The sequence below is a fragment of the Gymnoscopelus microlampas genome, assembly GCF_963454915.1.
Source record: "Gymnoscopelus microlampas genome assembly, chromosome: 1".
NCBI lineage: Eukaryota > Metazoa > Chordata > Actinopteri > Myctophiformes > Myctophidae > Gymnoscopelus > Gymnoscopelus microlampas.
In genome coordinates, this window is record NC_139962.1 from 2,101,510 (window position 1) to 2,117,290 (window position 15,781).

Here is a 15,781-nt window from a genome sequence, read left to right on the forward strand (position 1 = left end):
TGGGTGATATGGTGGTGCAAGGAGGGTTGTAGGGGGCTATGTGGGGGGGATGGGGATGGGTGTGACGGGTGGGTATAGGGGGGCTTTCAGGTAGGAAGGGGACGGGAAAATGGGGGTGTGGCGAATGTCGGGGATATGGGGGTGGGGGTATGGGGGGCGATGAGGGTGGGTTGGGTGGGGGGTTATGGGGTGGGTATGGGGCTTGGGCTTCAACTCAACCGGGTCCGTTTGGGTTAGATTGTAATTTCAGACCTGCTGAAAACTCTAAAGCAGTTGTTCTCAAACATTTTCATGTCAAGGACCCCCACATTGACATGCTTTTGGCTGCAGACCCCCACCTGAAAATATTTTCTGCTGAGGAAATGTTTTCAAGATTTATCAAAATGTTTCAAAAATAGCCGATCTACAAGCTCAAAATAGTCCATGAGCCAGAGCCCCAAAATTGAGCAATGATTATCGAAAGAGTGGGCAAAACCAAACCTATATTAAATTGTTCATAGGGCCAATACGAGTAAATAAATATATGATAACCTCTCCACAGGAGTAGCTTTTTCATGGTTATCACACATTTTGTTATTTTCCCCATACGTACATGACAGGTGAAAAAATAAAACAAAATTAAAAAGAGTTATCATAATGAAACTTCCTGAGTTGATTACTTACATGAAGACAATGATTTATCGTATTACAAGTTTTCTGAAATCGTATATTTAAATATGCAAATTAGGAAAATATGCCCAAATTTGCATACCTTTCCTGAATCAACATTAGAACATTGGACAAAGCCAGAGTCAACATACTTATTTCATTTTGTTAAGATGTTGGAGTCAAAGGTTTTTAACGATGGAATATTCAATATCTGGCTCAATTTTGGGGCTCAGGCTCGTGGACTAAATGCCTAATTTGCATATTTAAATATACAATTTCAGAAAACTTGTAATACGATAAATCATTGTCTTCATGTAAGTAATCAACTCAGGAAGTTTCATTATGATAACTCTTTTTTAAATGTTGTCATTTTTTCACCTGTCATGTACGTATGGGGGAAATAACAAAATGTGTGATAACCATGAAAAAGCTACTCCTGTGGAGAGGTTATCATATATTTATTTACTCGTATTGACCCTATGAACAATCTAATATAGGTTTGGTTTTGCCAACTCTTTCGATAATGAAATCTTGTCTGGCTCAGGGACTAAAATGGCCAGTAATGGGACGCGTTGTGAGCTTGTAGATCGGCTATTTTCAAACAAAGTATAAAATAGGGTTAAAGTGATTAAACTGTTCCTCGATTGCTGTGGACCCCCTGGAACTCCCTCAAGGACCCCTGGGGCTCCCCAGACCACACTTTTGAGAACCTTTTCTGCTCTAAAGATATGATAAAAATATTATTGTAATTTAAATCCTATATTATACAACTGTAGAATTGAAGAAACTTCGAGAATTCATTATTTTTGCACAAACATGTCACACTTAAGAACTCAAAGGCCAGCCTAAGAGTACTCTTCAGTGTGTGTAGATTCTGTTCTTACCTGAGAACAGATCACAGCTAAGAAAACATTGGAGTATACCAAAATCTTCTTAAAAACCTCTTAAGTGGGTTTAAGAAGACATTTCCTTCTAAGAACGGTTGCTGCATGAGGCCCAATATCTGCAACGAGTGTCAGCTCTTGTGATGTAGTGTAACATCATTTTGAAAGTTCTCCCAGTAAACTTTAGTTGTAAAATATCTCCACTTTTCTCCCAGTAAACTCTCTCCAGTTCACCTCAGATTCAGGGATTGGTGGAGTGGTCTGTGAGTGAGGGCCATGTGAAAGGAAGTGACGTGTTTTTCCGCTAACTTGCGTGGAAGGATTATTGTGTGACATTTTCAGAGCGTGTTTCAGACGGATAATAAAGCTGATGCATTTAATCTTTGTTTTGTTTCCAATTCTTCCTTCTTCTTGTTTTTTGTTTTGTTATTTGTGGTCTCTCTGATCTGCATCATTTATGTCCTTACAGACCCGGAGTCGGATGTCCCTGTGGACAGAGGGAAGGAGCTGGATGTCCCTGAGGACAGAGGGAAGGAGCTGGATGTCCCTGTGGACAGAGGGAAGGACCTGGATGTCCCTGAGGACAGAGAGAAGGGGGAACCAGCGGATCAAGAACCCTTGAAGCCAAAACAGACTCAAAGTAAGATCACAGCTACAAGTGAAAAAAGAAAGAATTGAGTTTTCCACCTGGAAGCTGTGCATTTATTATGTATCGCAGATCTACAAGATTGTAGATCTGCACTGTCAGAATCAGAATCAGGTTTATTGTCACATCACAGGTTTACAAGGTAAAAAAGTGGGTGAAATTCGTTTTTGTACATCACTCCCATCGCAATGTTAAATTCCGTAGAAAGAAGAGTGGGGAGAGAGAAAAAGAAGAGGGGTAGGGGGTTAAGTGGGAAGGAGATCAACAGAGAACAATAGAAGGCCAAAAACAAGTTATCTACATATTTACAAAGTACCTGAGATAAGAGACAAACTAAGGTGCCTGAGCATAGCAGCAATGTATGTATACTGTGCATGATATACTTATAGACGCTAAGGTGCTTAGAGAGAAAAGAGCGCAGTAATAAAAAAATAAATAAAAAAAAGTTATACATGGGGATTAAGGTGCAGAGGGTCAGTGCGTGTTCACCTAAGGTGGACTGACCCTGGTATAATCCGCAAGTAGCTCCATGAAGGAGAGCAACAAAAAGTAATCTTTAGCATTGACTAAAGCTTTTGCCACAAAGAGTACAATTAAAGCCCTTTCTCCTGTGTGTATCAACATGTGTTTCTTAAGATTAGCATTGACTAAAGCTTTTGTCACAAACTGTACACTTAAAGGGTTTTTTTCCCGCTGGTATGATTCCTCATAAGTCCAAGTCATTTCCTGGTATAATAATCCACAGGTGTGTTCAGGAAGGGCCAGAAAAGTCTGCAGCCAGCTGGGCAGTACCGCCTATTGTCAGGCTGCTGGAAAGGGGCTCATGCTTCATTCAGCATTCTGACAGCAGCCGGGTTAAAACTATTCCAGAACCTGGTGGTGGAACTCTTGATACTGCGATAGGTCCCCTTGCCCTTGCCTTGGTCTTCAGTGGCAGCGGTGGCCTAGTGGTTAGAGGGGCGGCCTTGATACCGGAAGGTCCCTAGTTCGATTCCCCAATTCATCACATCAATCATGAATCACCGCTGAATAGCCCTTGAGCAAGGCTTCCATGCAGGGTCCGGCTGGAAACAAGCTTCGTGCTTAGTCCGACACCCTGGGTAAACAACAAACTTTGCTTTGCTTTGCTTTGCTTTGCTTTGCTTTGCTTTGCCCGGTCGCGGTCGTTGTAGGGTTCTGAACAGTCTGTGACTAGGGTGGTACTTGTCCTTGATGATGCGCTTGGCTTTGACCACGCACCGCTTCTTGTACAGATCCTGAAGCGCTGGGAGGTCGCTTCCCATTATCCGCTCTGCCGATCGCACTACTCGCTGTAGGTTGATCTTCTCTCGGGCAGTGCAGTTCCCGTACCAGGCCGTGATGCAGCCTGTTAGGACGCCTTCAACCGAACTGTTGTAGTACAGCTTGAGGATGCGCTGTCCTACTCCAAGCTTATTCAGGCGGCGGAGCCAGTACAGTCTCTGCTGAGCCTTTTTCTTCACGTGTGTGGTGTGCGTCTCCCACTTAAGGTCCTCCTCGATGTGTACTCCGAGGAACTTGAACTTGCTGACCCTTTCCACTGCAGCACCGTCGATGAGGATGGGCGCATGGTCTCTCCGCGGCCTCCTGAAGTCCACGATCAGTTCTTTGGTCTTGTCGACGTTGAGAGCGAGGTTGTTCTCCCGGCACCAGAGCGCCAGTGAGTTGATCTCGTCTCTGTAGTCAGACTCGTCGTTGTTTACGATTCGGCCTATCACTGTCGTGTCGTCCGCGTACTTTATGATGGTGTTGGAGACATGTGTGGCTATGCAGTCATACGTGTACAGGGAGTAGAGGAGAGGGCTCAGCACGCATCCCTGGGGTGCTCCGGTGTTGAGGGTCAGGGGGTCAGATGTGATGCTGCCCATTCTCACCACCTGATGTCGGTTGGACAGGAAGTCCTGTATCCAGTCGCACATGCTTGGGTGTAGCCCTAGGTCTCTGAGCTTTTTGTCAAGTATTGCTGGGACAATGGTGTTGAATGCTGAGCTGTAGTCCACGAACAGCATACGTACATATTTGTCCTTCAGCAGCTTGTTGTCCATGTGCGAGAGGACGGTGTGGAGAGCCATGGCAATAGCGTCGTCGGTGGATCTGTTTTTGCGGTATGCATACTGCCACGGATCCAGCGAGGCAGGTAGCGTGGAGCTGATGTATTCCCTCACCAGTTTCTCGAAGCACTTGCTGACGATCGGGGTGAGAGCGACAGGTCTCCAGTCATTCAGGCATGTCACTCTGGCCTTTTTGGGAATGGGCACAATGGTTGACATTTTGAACCCTGCAGGGACCACAGCCTGGGAGAGGGAGAGGTTAAAGATGTCAGCGAAGACACCCGCCAGCTGGTCTGCACATGCCTTAAGGACCCGGCCTGGGATTCCATCAGGTCCGGCTGCCTTGTGGATGTTGACCCGTGCAAAGGCTGTACGCACTTCTCTCTCCGAGATGATTAGAGGGTTCTCCTCTGCTGGTGTTGCTGATGCCCCCGCTTGGCTGCCGCGGTTGGAGCTGATCTCAAACCGGCCATAGAAAGTGTTCAGTTCGTTGGGGAGGGAGGCAGGCGGGTTCACCTCGCTTCTGGTTCTTGTTTTGCAGTCTGTCAAGGTGTGTACCGCCTGCCACGTGCTCCTGATGTTGCCATTGCTGAGTTGGTCTTGCATCTTTTCAGTGTAGGCCTTTTTCGCTTTCCTGATGGCGCTGTTTAGGGCCGCGCGCGTCGTGTTACGCGTTTCCACGTCGCCAGATTTGAAACCAGCATCCCGTGCGTGCATGTGTACACGTACTTCGCTGTTCATCCATGGTTTCTGATTGGGATAGATCCGAACTGTCTTTTTTGGGACTATGTCGTCTATGCACTTACTGATAAAGCCAGTGACTGAGTCTGAGAGTTCGTTGATGTTATTCCCAGCGGCGTTCTTAAACATCCCCCAGTCAGTCTGGTAGAAACAGGATTGTAGCATAGCGTCTGTGTCCTCGGACCAGATTCGGATTTCCTTCTCAACGACCGGCTCCCTTTTTAGCCTCTGTTTGTAGGCAGGTAGCAGCTGGATGGCGTGGTGGTCAGAGCTTCCTAGCGGTGGGCGGCGGAGGGCTTTGTATCCATCCTTGAAGGGCGTGTAGCAGTGGTCAAGAATATTGTCACCACGGGTACTGCAGGTGACGTGCTGGTGGAATTTGGGAAATACCTTTTTTAGGTCTGTCCTGTTAAAGTCGCCTAGGCAGATGGCTGCGCAGTCCGGGTGACGATTTTCTTGTGCACTGATAGCCTGGTGTAATTCCCTCATGGCTGTGTCCTTGTTAGCTCCAGGATGAATGTAAACAACGGCTACAATCACAATGCTGAAGTCACGTGGTAGGTAGAAAGGACGACAGCCTATGATTAAATGTTCTAGGTCTGGTGAACAGTGGCTATCTAGGATTTTAACATCTTTGCACCAGTTGTTGTTGATAAGGGCACAAACTCCCCCTCCACGTTGCTTACCGCTCAGTACAGCGTCTCTGTCTTTCCTGTACGCGGTGAAGCCAGGAGGAGTGATGGAAGAATCAGATGCTAGCTCCGTTAGCCATGTCTCCGTTAGCACAACACAGCACGTATTCCTCGTCTCGGTGTTATACTTAACGCGCGCCAGTAAGTCGTCCATCGTGGTCACTGTTCTAGATTCACACAGAGATCTAACGTTCGCTAGCAGGATTGAAGGCAGTGCAGGTTTATATCCACGTTTTGTTGTTTTAACGAGGACGCCTGCTCTCCTTCCGCGACGGCCGGGTCGCCGTTTGCGTTTGCGTCGCTTCTGCGTTGTTGTTGTTCCAGGGACAAAGGGATCCCCTCCCCCCACCCAGCCGGGTGGAGGTTTTTCGGTAAAAAAGTCCGAAATTCTATGTGCAATCGCTTTTCTGATGTCCATAAGTGCTTGTCTATCATAACTCCTTAGGCACCCGACGGTGTAGGAGAAAAAGAAAAGGCTAAAAAATACTAAAAAGAGGGAAAGACGTTGCGGTGTTACGGAGCTCGTACCAGCGCGTGCCTTCTCCATGGCGCGCCGGATGCAGTCTGTATTCTGTACTTACCTTGTGGTCTATAAGTTTGTAGATCTGCACTGTGAACTGCACAACTACCAAGTAGTTGGTGGACAAAGTGTTTAACCTCTGTGTCTCGTGTGTTCTACCTTGTACTGGGTTAGATGACACGCTCTGTGCACACTCATATTATCAGCTTGCTGGTTTACCTCGCTGTGCTCTCGTAAAAACGTTCATATATACCGTTTATACCTGTCACTTTATCAGGTATGCCTGTCCAAATGCATGTTTACACACATTTCATCACAAAAAGTCAATCACTTAGTAGTAACTCTATGAAGTCAGAGAGCACACATGGTCACTTAGTAGTAACTCTATGAAGTCAGAGAGCACACATGGTCACTTAGTAGTAACTCTATGAAGTCAGAGAGCACACATGGTCACTTAGTAGTAACTCTATGAAGTTAGAGAGCACACATGGTCACTTAGTAGTAACTCTATGAAGTTAGAGAGCACACATGGTCACTTAGTAGTAACTCTATGAAGTTAGAGAGCACACATGGTCACTTAGTAGTAACTCTATGAAGTCAGAGAGCACATTATGGTCAGGATGAACTGCTGACGTTCAAACCGAGCATCAGAACCAGGAAGAAGGTGATTTAAGTGACTTTGAACGTGGCCTGAGCTGTTGATACGAGGCAGGATGGATCCATTATTTCAGAAGTCTAATTCTGACCCTACCCTCTGAATTTCGCAGCAGAAATTGAGTCATCAGACCAGGCAATGTTTTTTTTTCCAATCTTCTATTGTCCAGTTGTGGGTGAGCCTGAGTGAATAGTGTCCTCAGTCTCCTGTTCTTATAGCCTGAGTGAATAGTGTCCTCAGTCTCCTGTTCTTATAGCCTCTGTGAATAGTGTCCTCAGTCTCCTGTTCTTATAGCCTGAGTGAATAGTGTCCTCAGTCTCCTGTTCTTATAGCCTGTGTGAATAGTGTCCTCAGTCTCCTGTTCTTATAGCCTGTGTGAATAGTGTCCTCAGTCTCCTGTTCTTATAGCCTGTGTGAATAGTGTCCTCAGTCTCCTGTTCTTATAGCCTGTGTGAATAGTGTCCTCAGTCTCCTGTTCTTATAGCCTGAGTGAATAGTGTCCTCAGTCTCCTGTTCTTATAGCCTGAGTGAATAGTATCCTCAGTCTCCTGTTCTTATAGCCTGTGTGAATAGTATCCTCAGTCTCCTGTTCTTATAGCCTGTGTGAATAGTGTCCTCAGTCTCCTGTTCTTATAGCCTGAGTGAATAGTATCCTCAGTCTCCTGTTCTTATAGCCTGTGTGAATAGTGTCCTCAGTCTCCTGTTCTTATAGCCTGAGTGAATAGTGTCCTCAGTCTCCTGTTCTTATAGCCTGAGTGAATAGTAGCCTCAGTCTCCTGTTCTTATATCCTGTGTGAATAGTATCCTCAGTCTCCTGTTCTTATAGCCTGTGTTAATAGTAGCCTCAGTCTCCTGTTCTTATAGCCTGAGTGAATAGTGTCCTCAGTCTCCTGTTCTTATAGTCTGTGTGAATAGTGTCCTCAGTCTCCTGTTCTTATAGTCTGTGTGAATAGTGTCCTCAGTCTCCTGTTCTTATAGTCTGTGTGAATAGTGTCCTCAGTCTCCTGTTCTTATAGTCTGAGTGAATAGTGTCCTCAGTCTCCTGTTCTTATAGTCTGAGTGAATAGTGTCCTCAGTCTCCTGTTCTTATAGTCTGTGTGAATAGTGTCCTCAGTCTCCTGTTCTTATAGCCTGAGTGAATAGTGTCCTCAGTCTCCTGTTCTTATAGTCTGAGTGAATAGTGTCCTCAGTCTCCTGTTCTTATAGTCTGTGTGAATAGTGTCCTCAGTCTCCTGTTCTTATAGTCTGAGTGAATAGTGTCCTCAGTCTCCTGTTTTTATAGTCTGAGTGAATAGTGTCCTCAGTCTCCTGTTCTTATAGTCTGTGTGAATAGTGTCCTCAGTCTCCTGTTCTTATAGTCTGTGTGAATAGTGTCCTCAGTCTCCTGTTCTTATAGTCTGTGTGAATAGTGTCCTCAGTCTCCTGTTCTTATAGCCTGTGTGAATAGTGTCCTCAGTCTCCTGTTCTTATAGTCTGTGTGAATAGTGTCCTCAGTCTCCTGTTCTTATAGTCTGTGTGAATAGTGTCCTCAGTCTCCTGTTCTTATAGTCTGTGTGAATAGTGTCCTCAGTCTCCTGTTCTTATAGCTGACAGGAAAGTCTCCTGGTGTTGTGCTGCTGTAGTCCATCTGCCTCAAGGTTTGACCTGTGATCAGAGATGCTCTTCTGCTGCTTAACTCAACTGTAACAAGTGGTTCTTTGAGTTGCTACCAGCCCCCCCCCCCCCCCCCCCCATTCTATGTAAACCCTAGAGATGGTTGTGTGTGAAAAGTCGTGAAGATCATCAGTTTCTGAAATACTCAAACCAGCCCGTTTGGCACCAACAACCATGACACGTTCAAAGTCACTTAAATCACCTTTCTTCCCCATTCTGATGCTTTGAACTGCAGCAGATCATTTGCTAAATGCATTGAGTTACTGCAATGCAATTGGCCGATTTGAATGTTGCGTTAACGTGCAGTTGGAAAGGCGTACCTAATACAGTGGCACACACACACACACACACACACACACACACACACACACACACACACACACACACACACTCAGTAGTTTGTCTTATTGGAGGTCTCTCTGCTCATCTGCATCATAGATGTTCTTAAAGTGTGTGGGGACAGAGTGGAGGAGGGAACAGAGTCTCCAGCAGCCAGCAATGAAGACACACCACCAGACTCAAGGTAAGATCTCTGCTTCTACTGGAAGTCTGTATACTGGTGATGATTATGATATAAAATTAGGGGATTGAAAAGGGGGATGAGGAGGAGGGGGAGAGAGAGGAAAATGAAGAGAAAGATGAGGAACTAGAAAAAGTGCTCCTCGGAGCACAGGTCTCCACCAGGTCAGGTAAGTTATTGTGGGGCAGCAATGTTCGGAATTCGGCAATCAGGATGTAATATGAAAAATCGAACGGAACCATCTTGACCACTTGACTATAGAGATAATGGGTACCGATTTGCATGATGATTGGACACAATTTGTAGGAGTAATATAAAAAAGAAAACTGTTGCAAAAATTGGCCTCAAGGTGGCGCTATAATAGGGCAATGTTAAAATGGTGGCATTTGTTCCTCAACGTAATGCGAATGTGCGAGCAAAGTTTCACTGCAATCGGACCCTGCGTTCATGATTTGCGGCATTTTGTTCAAAACGGGCCACTCCTGCAAACTTTAGATGTACATTTTTGTCAATCAGGATGGACTATGAAACATCTAACAGATCCTTCTTGATCACATGACTATAGAGATCATGTGTACCAATTTTGGTGAAATTTGGATAAAATCTGAAGGCTTACAATCAAAAAATGTGTTTTACATAAGTCGGCCTCCTGGTGGCGCTATAGAAGGCAGATGTGAAAAATACAGGGCAAAGGTTTTTCCTTGACCTCTAGAGAGTGTGCATACAAAGTTTTACACAGATCGGTACAGTTATAGGCAGAAACACAAATTGGTCTGTTATAGCGCCACCATGAGGCTGATTTTAAAATTTTCAAGTATCATTTCTTCCTTTACGTAGTGGGAATGTGCGTGCAAAATTTCACGGAAATTGCATGGTGTGTTCATGATTTGAGGCATTTTGTTCAAAACGGAGCAGTCCTGTAAACTTTGGAAGCCATTTTTAGCCAATCAGGATGGAATATGAAAAATCTGAAACACCAGTTTTGTTTAATGACTATAGAGATACTGTGTACCGATTTGCGTGCTGTTTGGACAAAATCTGTAGGATAACTGTCAAGAAATGTGTTTTGCACCAATCGGCCTCCTGGTGGCGCTATAACAGGCCCATGTGAAAATTTGGGGCAGAGGTTCTGCTCTGGTATCCAGGGAGTGTGTGTGCACAGTTTCGCTGCGAGCAAGCCAACGGTGCCGGAGATTAGCTGTACACAGACAGATCGAATGACGGACGGACGGACGGACAGGGGGTAAAACATACTCTCTCGCCATGCCGACAATTAAAAAGGTGAAATGAAACATGGAGAGATAAAATAAACTAAACATTTCGGGTTTAATTTGATAATGCTTAGTTTTATTATCTCCTTGTTAAAGTGTCACTCCTCTCATAGTCTGGGAGGGTTAGCGTCGGAGCTTGGACAGCAGGGGCGCGGCCACTGCGTTGTGATTCAAATCAACAGCCAATGAAGAAAAGGGGGCGGGATCCACATGCAGTGGGTGATGCATCTAAATAGGATCGACGGGAAGCAATTTCCCCTTGAGAAATTTCGGCCGCCATTGTTGTGTACTGCTGTTTGCCTCTCGTCGGACTTTTTAGACGAGTTGCACAGCTCTCAGACCGGTAAGAGGCGTGTCCGCTCAGATTCAGAGCGTGACGTACATCCCGCCCACAAATACCAGGGCTGTGGCCCAGAAGTTCCTCGCCAGAGCTGGCGAAAACTTCTGGGAACTCAGATTACTCCTCTCATAGCATGCAGTAGTTTATAGGCAGACAGAGCCTGCATTTTGTTTTTGCCCTTTTGGCATTATGCTTTTTATGGTTAGTTGGTTTTTGATTTAAAGTATTAATACAGTCAAAGGTTTAAAAGTTATCCATTTTAATATTATAAGTGTTTTTTCTAAAGATTGACGAGTTGAGAGTCTGGGCCTCTACTTATAAGTAATGTTATATCTGATGAGCAAATCCAGATTAATGACTATTAGTCCAGGAAAACAAGCTCATTTTGGACCTCAAAATAAAAAAATCACAGAATGTTTTTATTCCCAGACCATTTCTATTAAGTCGTCAGAACAACATTAAAAGTCCTATGAAATCTTACTTGCGGAAATATGTTTAATTGGCATCAATCCAAGATGTCCACCAATTATTGTCAAAAAGTCATGCAAAATTTGTCCAATTTTCATTCCTGAGATTTCAATTGACTTCCAAATACATTTTCAGGTGAGAAATTAAGATAAAATACCCTGACTGAAGTGCAAGGGAGCCCATGTGTTTATTTGTTTATTTTTTTTTGGCATATATGGCTTTTTGACAATAAGTTAAACTACATTTAGACATTGAGTGAAACTAATGTGACCCCCTGACAATGCAATATCACATTAAACTGTAATGAACTATACTAGTTCTTTATCAGGGATGTATTGTTATGTTCTGGATTGACAGTTTAAAGCTGTGATTTCAAAGGTAAAGTTATATATAGGAACGTTGTTTTCCATATCAGCTCCACAGACAGGGCTTTTTAATGCCTACAAACCTGCAGATTAAAAACAACATCATTATTATTATATATATTTTTGTTTTACTGGAATATTGGTCATTATCCATGCTGTAATTTAATCACCTTTACCCATTAAGACCTGGAACACATCTGTGTCACTTCTTGATTTGAGCTAAAAAGCATTATTTTACACTTTGGCTATATCGATCGGCTAGATCTACAAGCTCATAGCGCGGCACCGAGTGCCGCGCTATGAGCTTGTAGATCTGCTATTTTTGAGAAATTGTGAAAATGTGTGCAAATCTTTGAATATATGTATTGTTTTAAAGCGAACATTTTCTACACAAATCTTTGCTTCTGGGGGGTCCCTGGAACAACATATTTTGAGATGGGGGTCGGCGGCCAAATACTTATCATTTGTTGGGGGTCCTTGACATGAAAACGTTTGAGCACCACTGATATAGAAACATACGTTTTTTTCAGAAAACTGTTGGGATTTAGATTTGTAGAATCTTAACCTCAGACCTTAATGGGTTAAGACTGGTACAATAGTCTGTACTCCTGCCTCACCTGCTTGTTCACAATGTAGTAACCATAAGTGATATTAAACATAGATACCATAAGTCACCTGCTTGTTCACAATGTAGTAACCATAAGTGTTATTAAACAAAGGGGCCATAAGTTCAACTGCTGTTGGTTGTTTCAAAAGAGAAGAGAAAACATGGCTTTCATAACTTATAAATGTAGCTGTTTAATTCCGATGTGGAATATAATGTATTTCTTTCTGTTTGTAAATGTAGGGTGACATGCTAATGGTGTAGACAAATAGTGTAGTTGTTAACCAGCTAAACTGGTTTTCATTGTTGTTGTCTCCGCCAGGCCGAAAGGCATGGCAAGAAAGTATGTTTTCCACCCCGTCCGTCCGTCCGTTCGTGTGTGTGGGTCCTGTCTGTGTGTTACCAGCTAATCTCCAGCACCGTTGGCCCGGTCGCTCCGAAACTGTGCACACACACTCCCTCGATGCCAATTCAGAACCTCTGCCCCAATTTTTTCGCATGGGCCTGTTATAGCGCCACTAGGAGGCAGATTTGTGCGAAACCCATTTTTTCCCATTACTCCTACAGCTTTTAACTAAACGTCATGCAAATCGGTACACAGTATCTCTATAGTCATGTGATCAACCCGGATCTGTTAAATTTCGCATATTCCATCCTCATTGGCTAAGGTTGGCTTCCAAAGTTTGCAGGATTGGTTAGTTTTGAACAAACTGCCTCAAATCATGAACGCAGCTTGCCATTTCCATAAAATTGCACACGCACATTCCCACTAGGCAGAGGAAGAAATGCCACTTAAAGTTTTTCAAATCAGCCTCATGGTGGCGCTATAACTGGCTGATTTGCATTTTTAAGTATAACTGCACCGATCTGCGTGAAACTTTGCACGCACACTCCCTAGAGGCCAAGGAAAAACATCTACACTACATTTTTCACAATTGCTTTTTACAGCGCCACCAGGAGTTTTTTTTGGATACATTTTTGGATATTAATCATTCAGATTGTGTCCAAAAATCACACAAATTGGTACACAGTATCTCCATAGTCATGTGATTCTGATGGATCTGTCCGATATTTCATATTCCATCCTACTTGGCTTACAGTGGCTTCCAAGGTTTTCAGGATTGGTCAGTTTGGAACAGAATGCCTCAAAACATGAACGCAGTGTACAATTTCAGTGAAATTTTGCATGCAGATTCACACTAGGCAGAGGAAGAAATGGCCCCCTTTTCACATTCACGTTGGCCTGTTATAGCGCCACCAGCAGGTCTAATTTAGTAAAACACATTCTTGGAACAAAATGCCTCAAATCATGAATGCAGTGTCTGATTGCCGTGAAAGACCTAAGAATAAATGGCACTCTTTTCACATTGGCCTATTATAGCGCCACCAGGAGGCCAGAATAACGTACCTGACCTGGCGGAGACCTGTGCTCCGAGGAGCACTTCTTCTAGTTGTTTATTATCTTGTTTTTCCTAGTCTTATTACTATTCTAAATGTTTTTTTCTCTATTTTGTTGTTATCCTGCAGGTTTTTTATCTTTATTTTTAAACCTATTCTGTGAAGCACATTGAATTGCACTTGATGTGTGAAACGTGCTATTTAAATAAACTTTGATTTATTGAAACCGTTTATAAAGGTAGGGTGACCAGACCCTCAAACAAAGTAGGATCAGTCTAAACTTTAATTGTGTTAGTTAAAGAGACTATCATCAGGAATGTATGAGCCAGAAACACATTGTTTTTGTATTGTGATGATTCCAGAGGTGAATGTATGAGCCAGAAACACATTGTTTTTGTATTGTGATGATTCCAGAGGTGAATGTATGAGCCAGAAACACATTGTTTTTGTATTGTGATGATTCCAGAGGTGAATGTATGAGCCAGAAACACATTGTTTTTGTATTGTGATGATTCCAGAGGTGAATGTGTGAGCCAGAAACACATTGTTTTTGTATTGTGATGATTCCAGAGGTGAATGTATGAGCCAGAAACACATTGTTTTTGTATTGTGATGATTCCAGAGGTGACAACCAGACTCAGAGACCAGCATCTCCTGCACAAAGCTATGTGTCTATGATGAGTGGCAGGTCTGCAGGACGCTCTTCAGACTTAAACAATGAACTTGGACCACCAGACTACAGGTAAGATCACTGATCAGGAAACACAACATTTATTGCACTCATATGCAAGTATGATATGCAGTCAGTAAACTGACAACATACTGTACTGTAAGATACTAAAGACTTAAACATACAGTAACATAGTATATCAAAGCAGTAAGTTTATTGTAACAAAGAAATGACATGTCTCTTTTCCTCTTATTATTTTAGAATACTTAAAGTGATTAACAAATGCTGCTGAACATAAAAAGTAGTTACACTTAAATAATTAAAAACTAGTCTGCCTACCCTGTTGTTTTTGGACAATTACAGCAGTTGGCTAATGGCTACTGTTTACAATACTACAGTACAGTAGGCCCACTACTGTACTGTAGTTTATTTAAGCTCAATTTATACTTCGGCATACAACAGGTTGCACGTTGAAAATAGCCGATCTACAAGCTTACAACGAGAGCTTGTAGATCGGCTATTTTCGCTGCGGGACCCTGTCCCTGAACTCTCTCACCTCGGACATTTTTCCCAGAGTCGCTCAATTCTTTGAAAGCTTTGTGTCACACTGTCTCTCTGTCATATGCTGTCCAAGTAGGCTAAATGATCTGCCTTAATCCACACAGGCAGTGTCGGGTTGCTATAGAAACGGGTGTGTGTGTGTGTGTGTGTGTGTGTGTGTGTGTGTGTGTGTGTGTGTGTGTGTGTGTGTGTGTGTGTGTGTGTGCGTGCGTGTGTGAATCTGTTAGAGAAATATTTTACTTATTTGCAATTTTTCTATTCAGACACATTCCAGTGATTTTCTGCCTTTCATTATTTTCAAGGGGAAAAAATACCTTATATCTCTGACATTACTTTATCTTCTGCCTTTCGATTTTATACTCAAGGGGAAAAAATGCACCGTATGTCACTATTCCTCACACGTGTGCCACCCTGGGCAAGACCTGGGCTGTTGGTTGTCTAGGAAGTGACAACCGGAAACGGTTGAATTTGGCAGAAGTACTGCCCAAGGAAATGACGTTGATGCTTTACAAATCTGTTAACATTCTCCGTGAATGAAACGAGTGTTGTGATTGGTCAAAAAATATCGTTTCCGGGGGAAACGAGTACGATGGAAATCCTGCCCACTCAGGACTTCCTAGCTCTGCTTTAGGAGGGAGGGAGGGGGGACATTCTGTCGCAAAGAAAAAACTAAACTTAAGTTTAGTTTACGGCAAATACAAAAATCAACATTTAATCTCTGTATAAGGATTATTTGGTTATTTGGCTATTCAAAAATAACAGACCTTCCAGCTCTGGCACTGAGTGCTACGAGCTTGTAGATCTGCAATTTAGGCAAAATCTTGAACATTTGTGCAAATCTTTGAATACATATGTATATATTTTTAAACAACATTTTTAACTCACATCTTTGCATCTGGGGGGTCCCTGGAACATCATATTTTGATGTGGATTGGTGACCAAAACATATCATTTTGGGGGTCCTTGACATGAAAAGTTTGAAAACCACATATAGCAACATACGTTTAAAAAAACTGTTGCGATTTAAAAGACATTTGTAAAGATTTGCACACATTTCCATGATTTTTCAAAAATAG

At 43.2% G+C, this 15,781-nt stretch overlaps 1 protein-coding gene across 1 annotated transcript in view; it reads left to right on the forward strand.

Moving 5' to 3' along the window:
* LOC311047787 (uncharacterized protein) overlaps positions 1 to 15,781 on the forward strand; it is a gene marked incomplete at its 3' end in the record, with an annotated part of 42,052 nt that overhangs the window by 21,478 nt on the left and 4,793 nt on the right. The window contains exons 4-6 of the mRNA XM_084060659.1: positions 2,092 to 2,172; positions 8,947 to 9,031; positions 14,097 to 14,216. Coding sequence (XP_083916785.1) covers positions 2,092 to 2,172; positions 8,947 to 9,031; positions 14,097 to 14,216 — 286 coding nt within the window. The remainder of the gene's footprint in view (positions 1 to 2,091; positions 2,173 to 8,946; positions 9,032 to 14,096; positions 14,217 to 15,781) is intronic.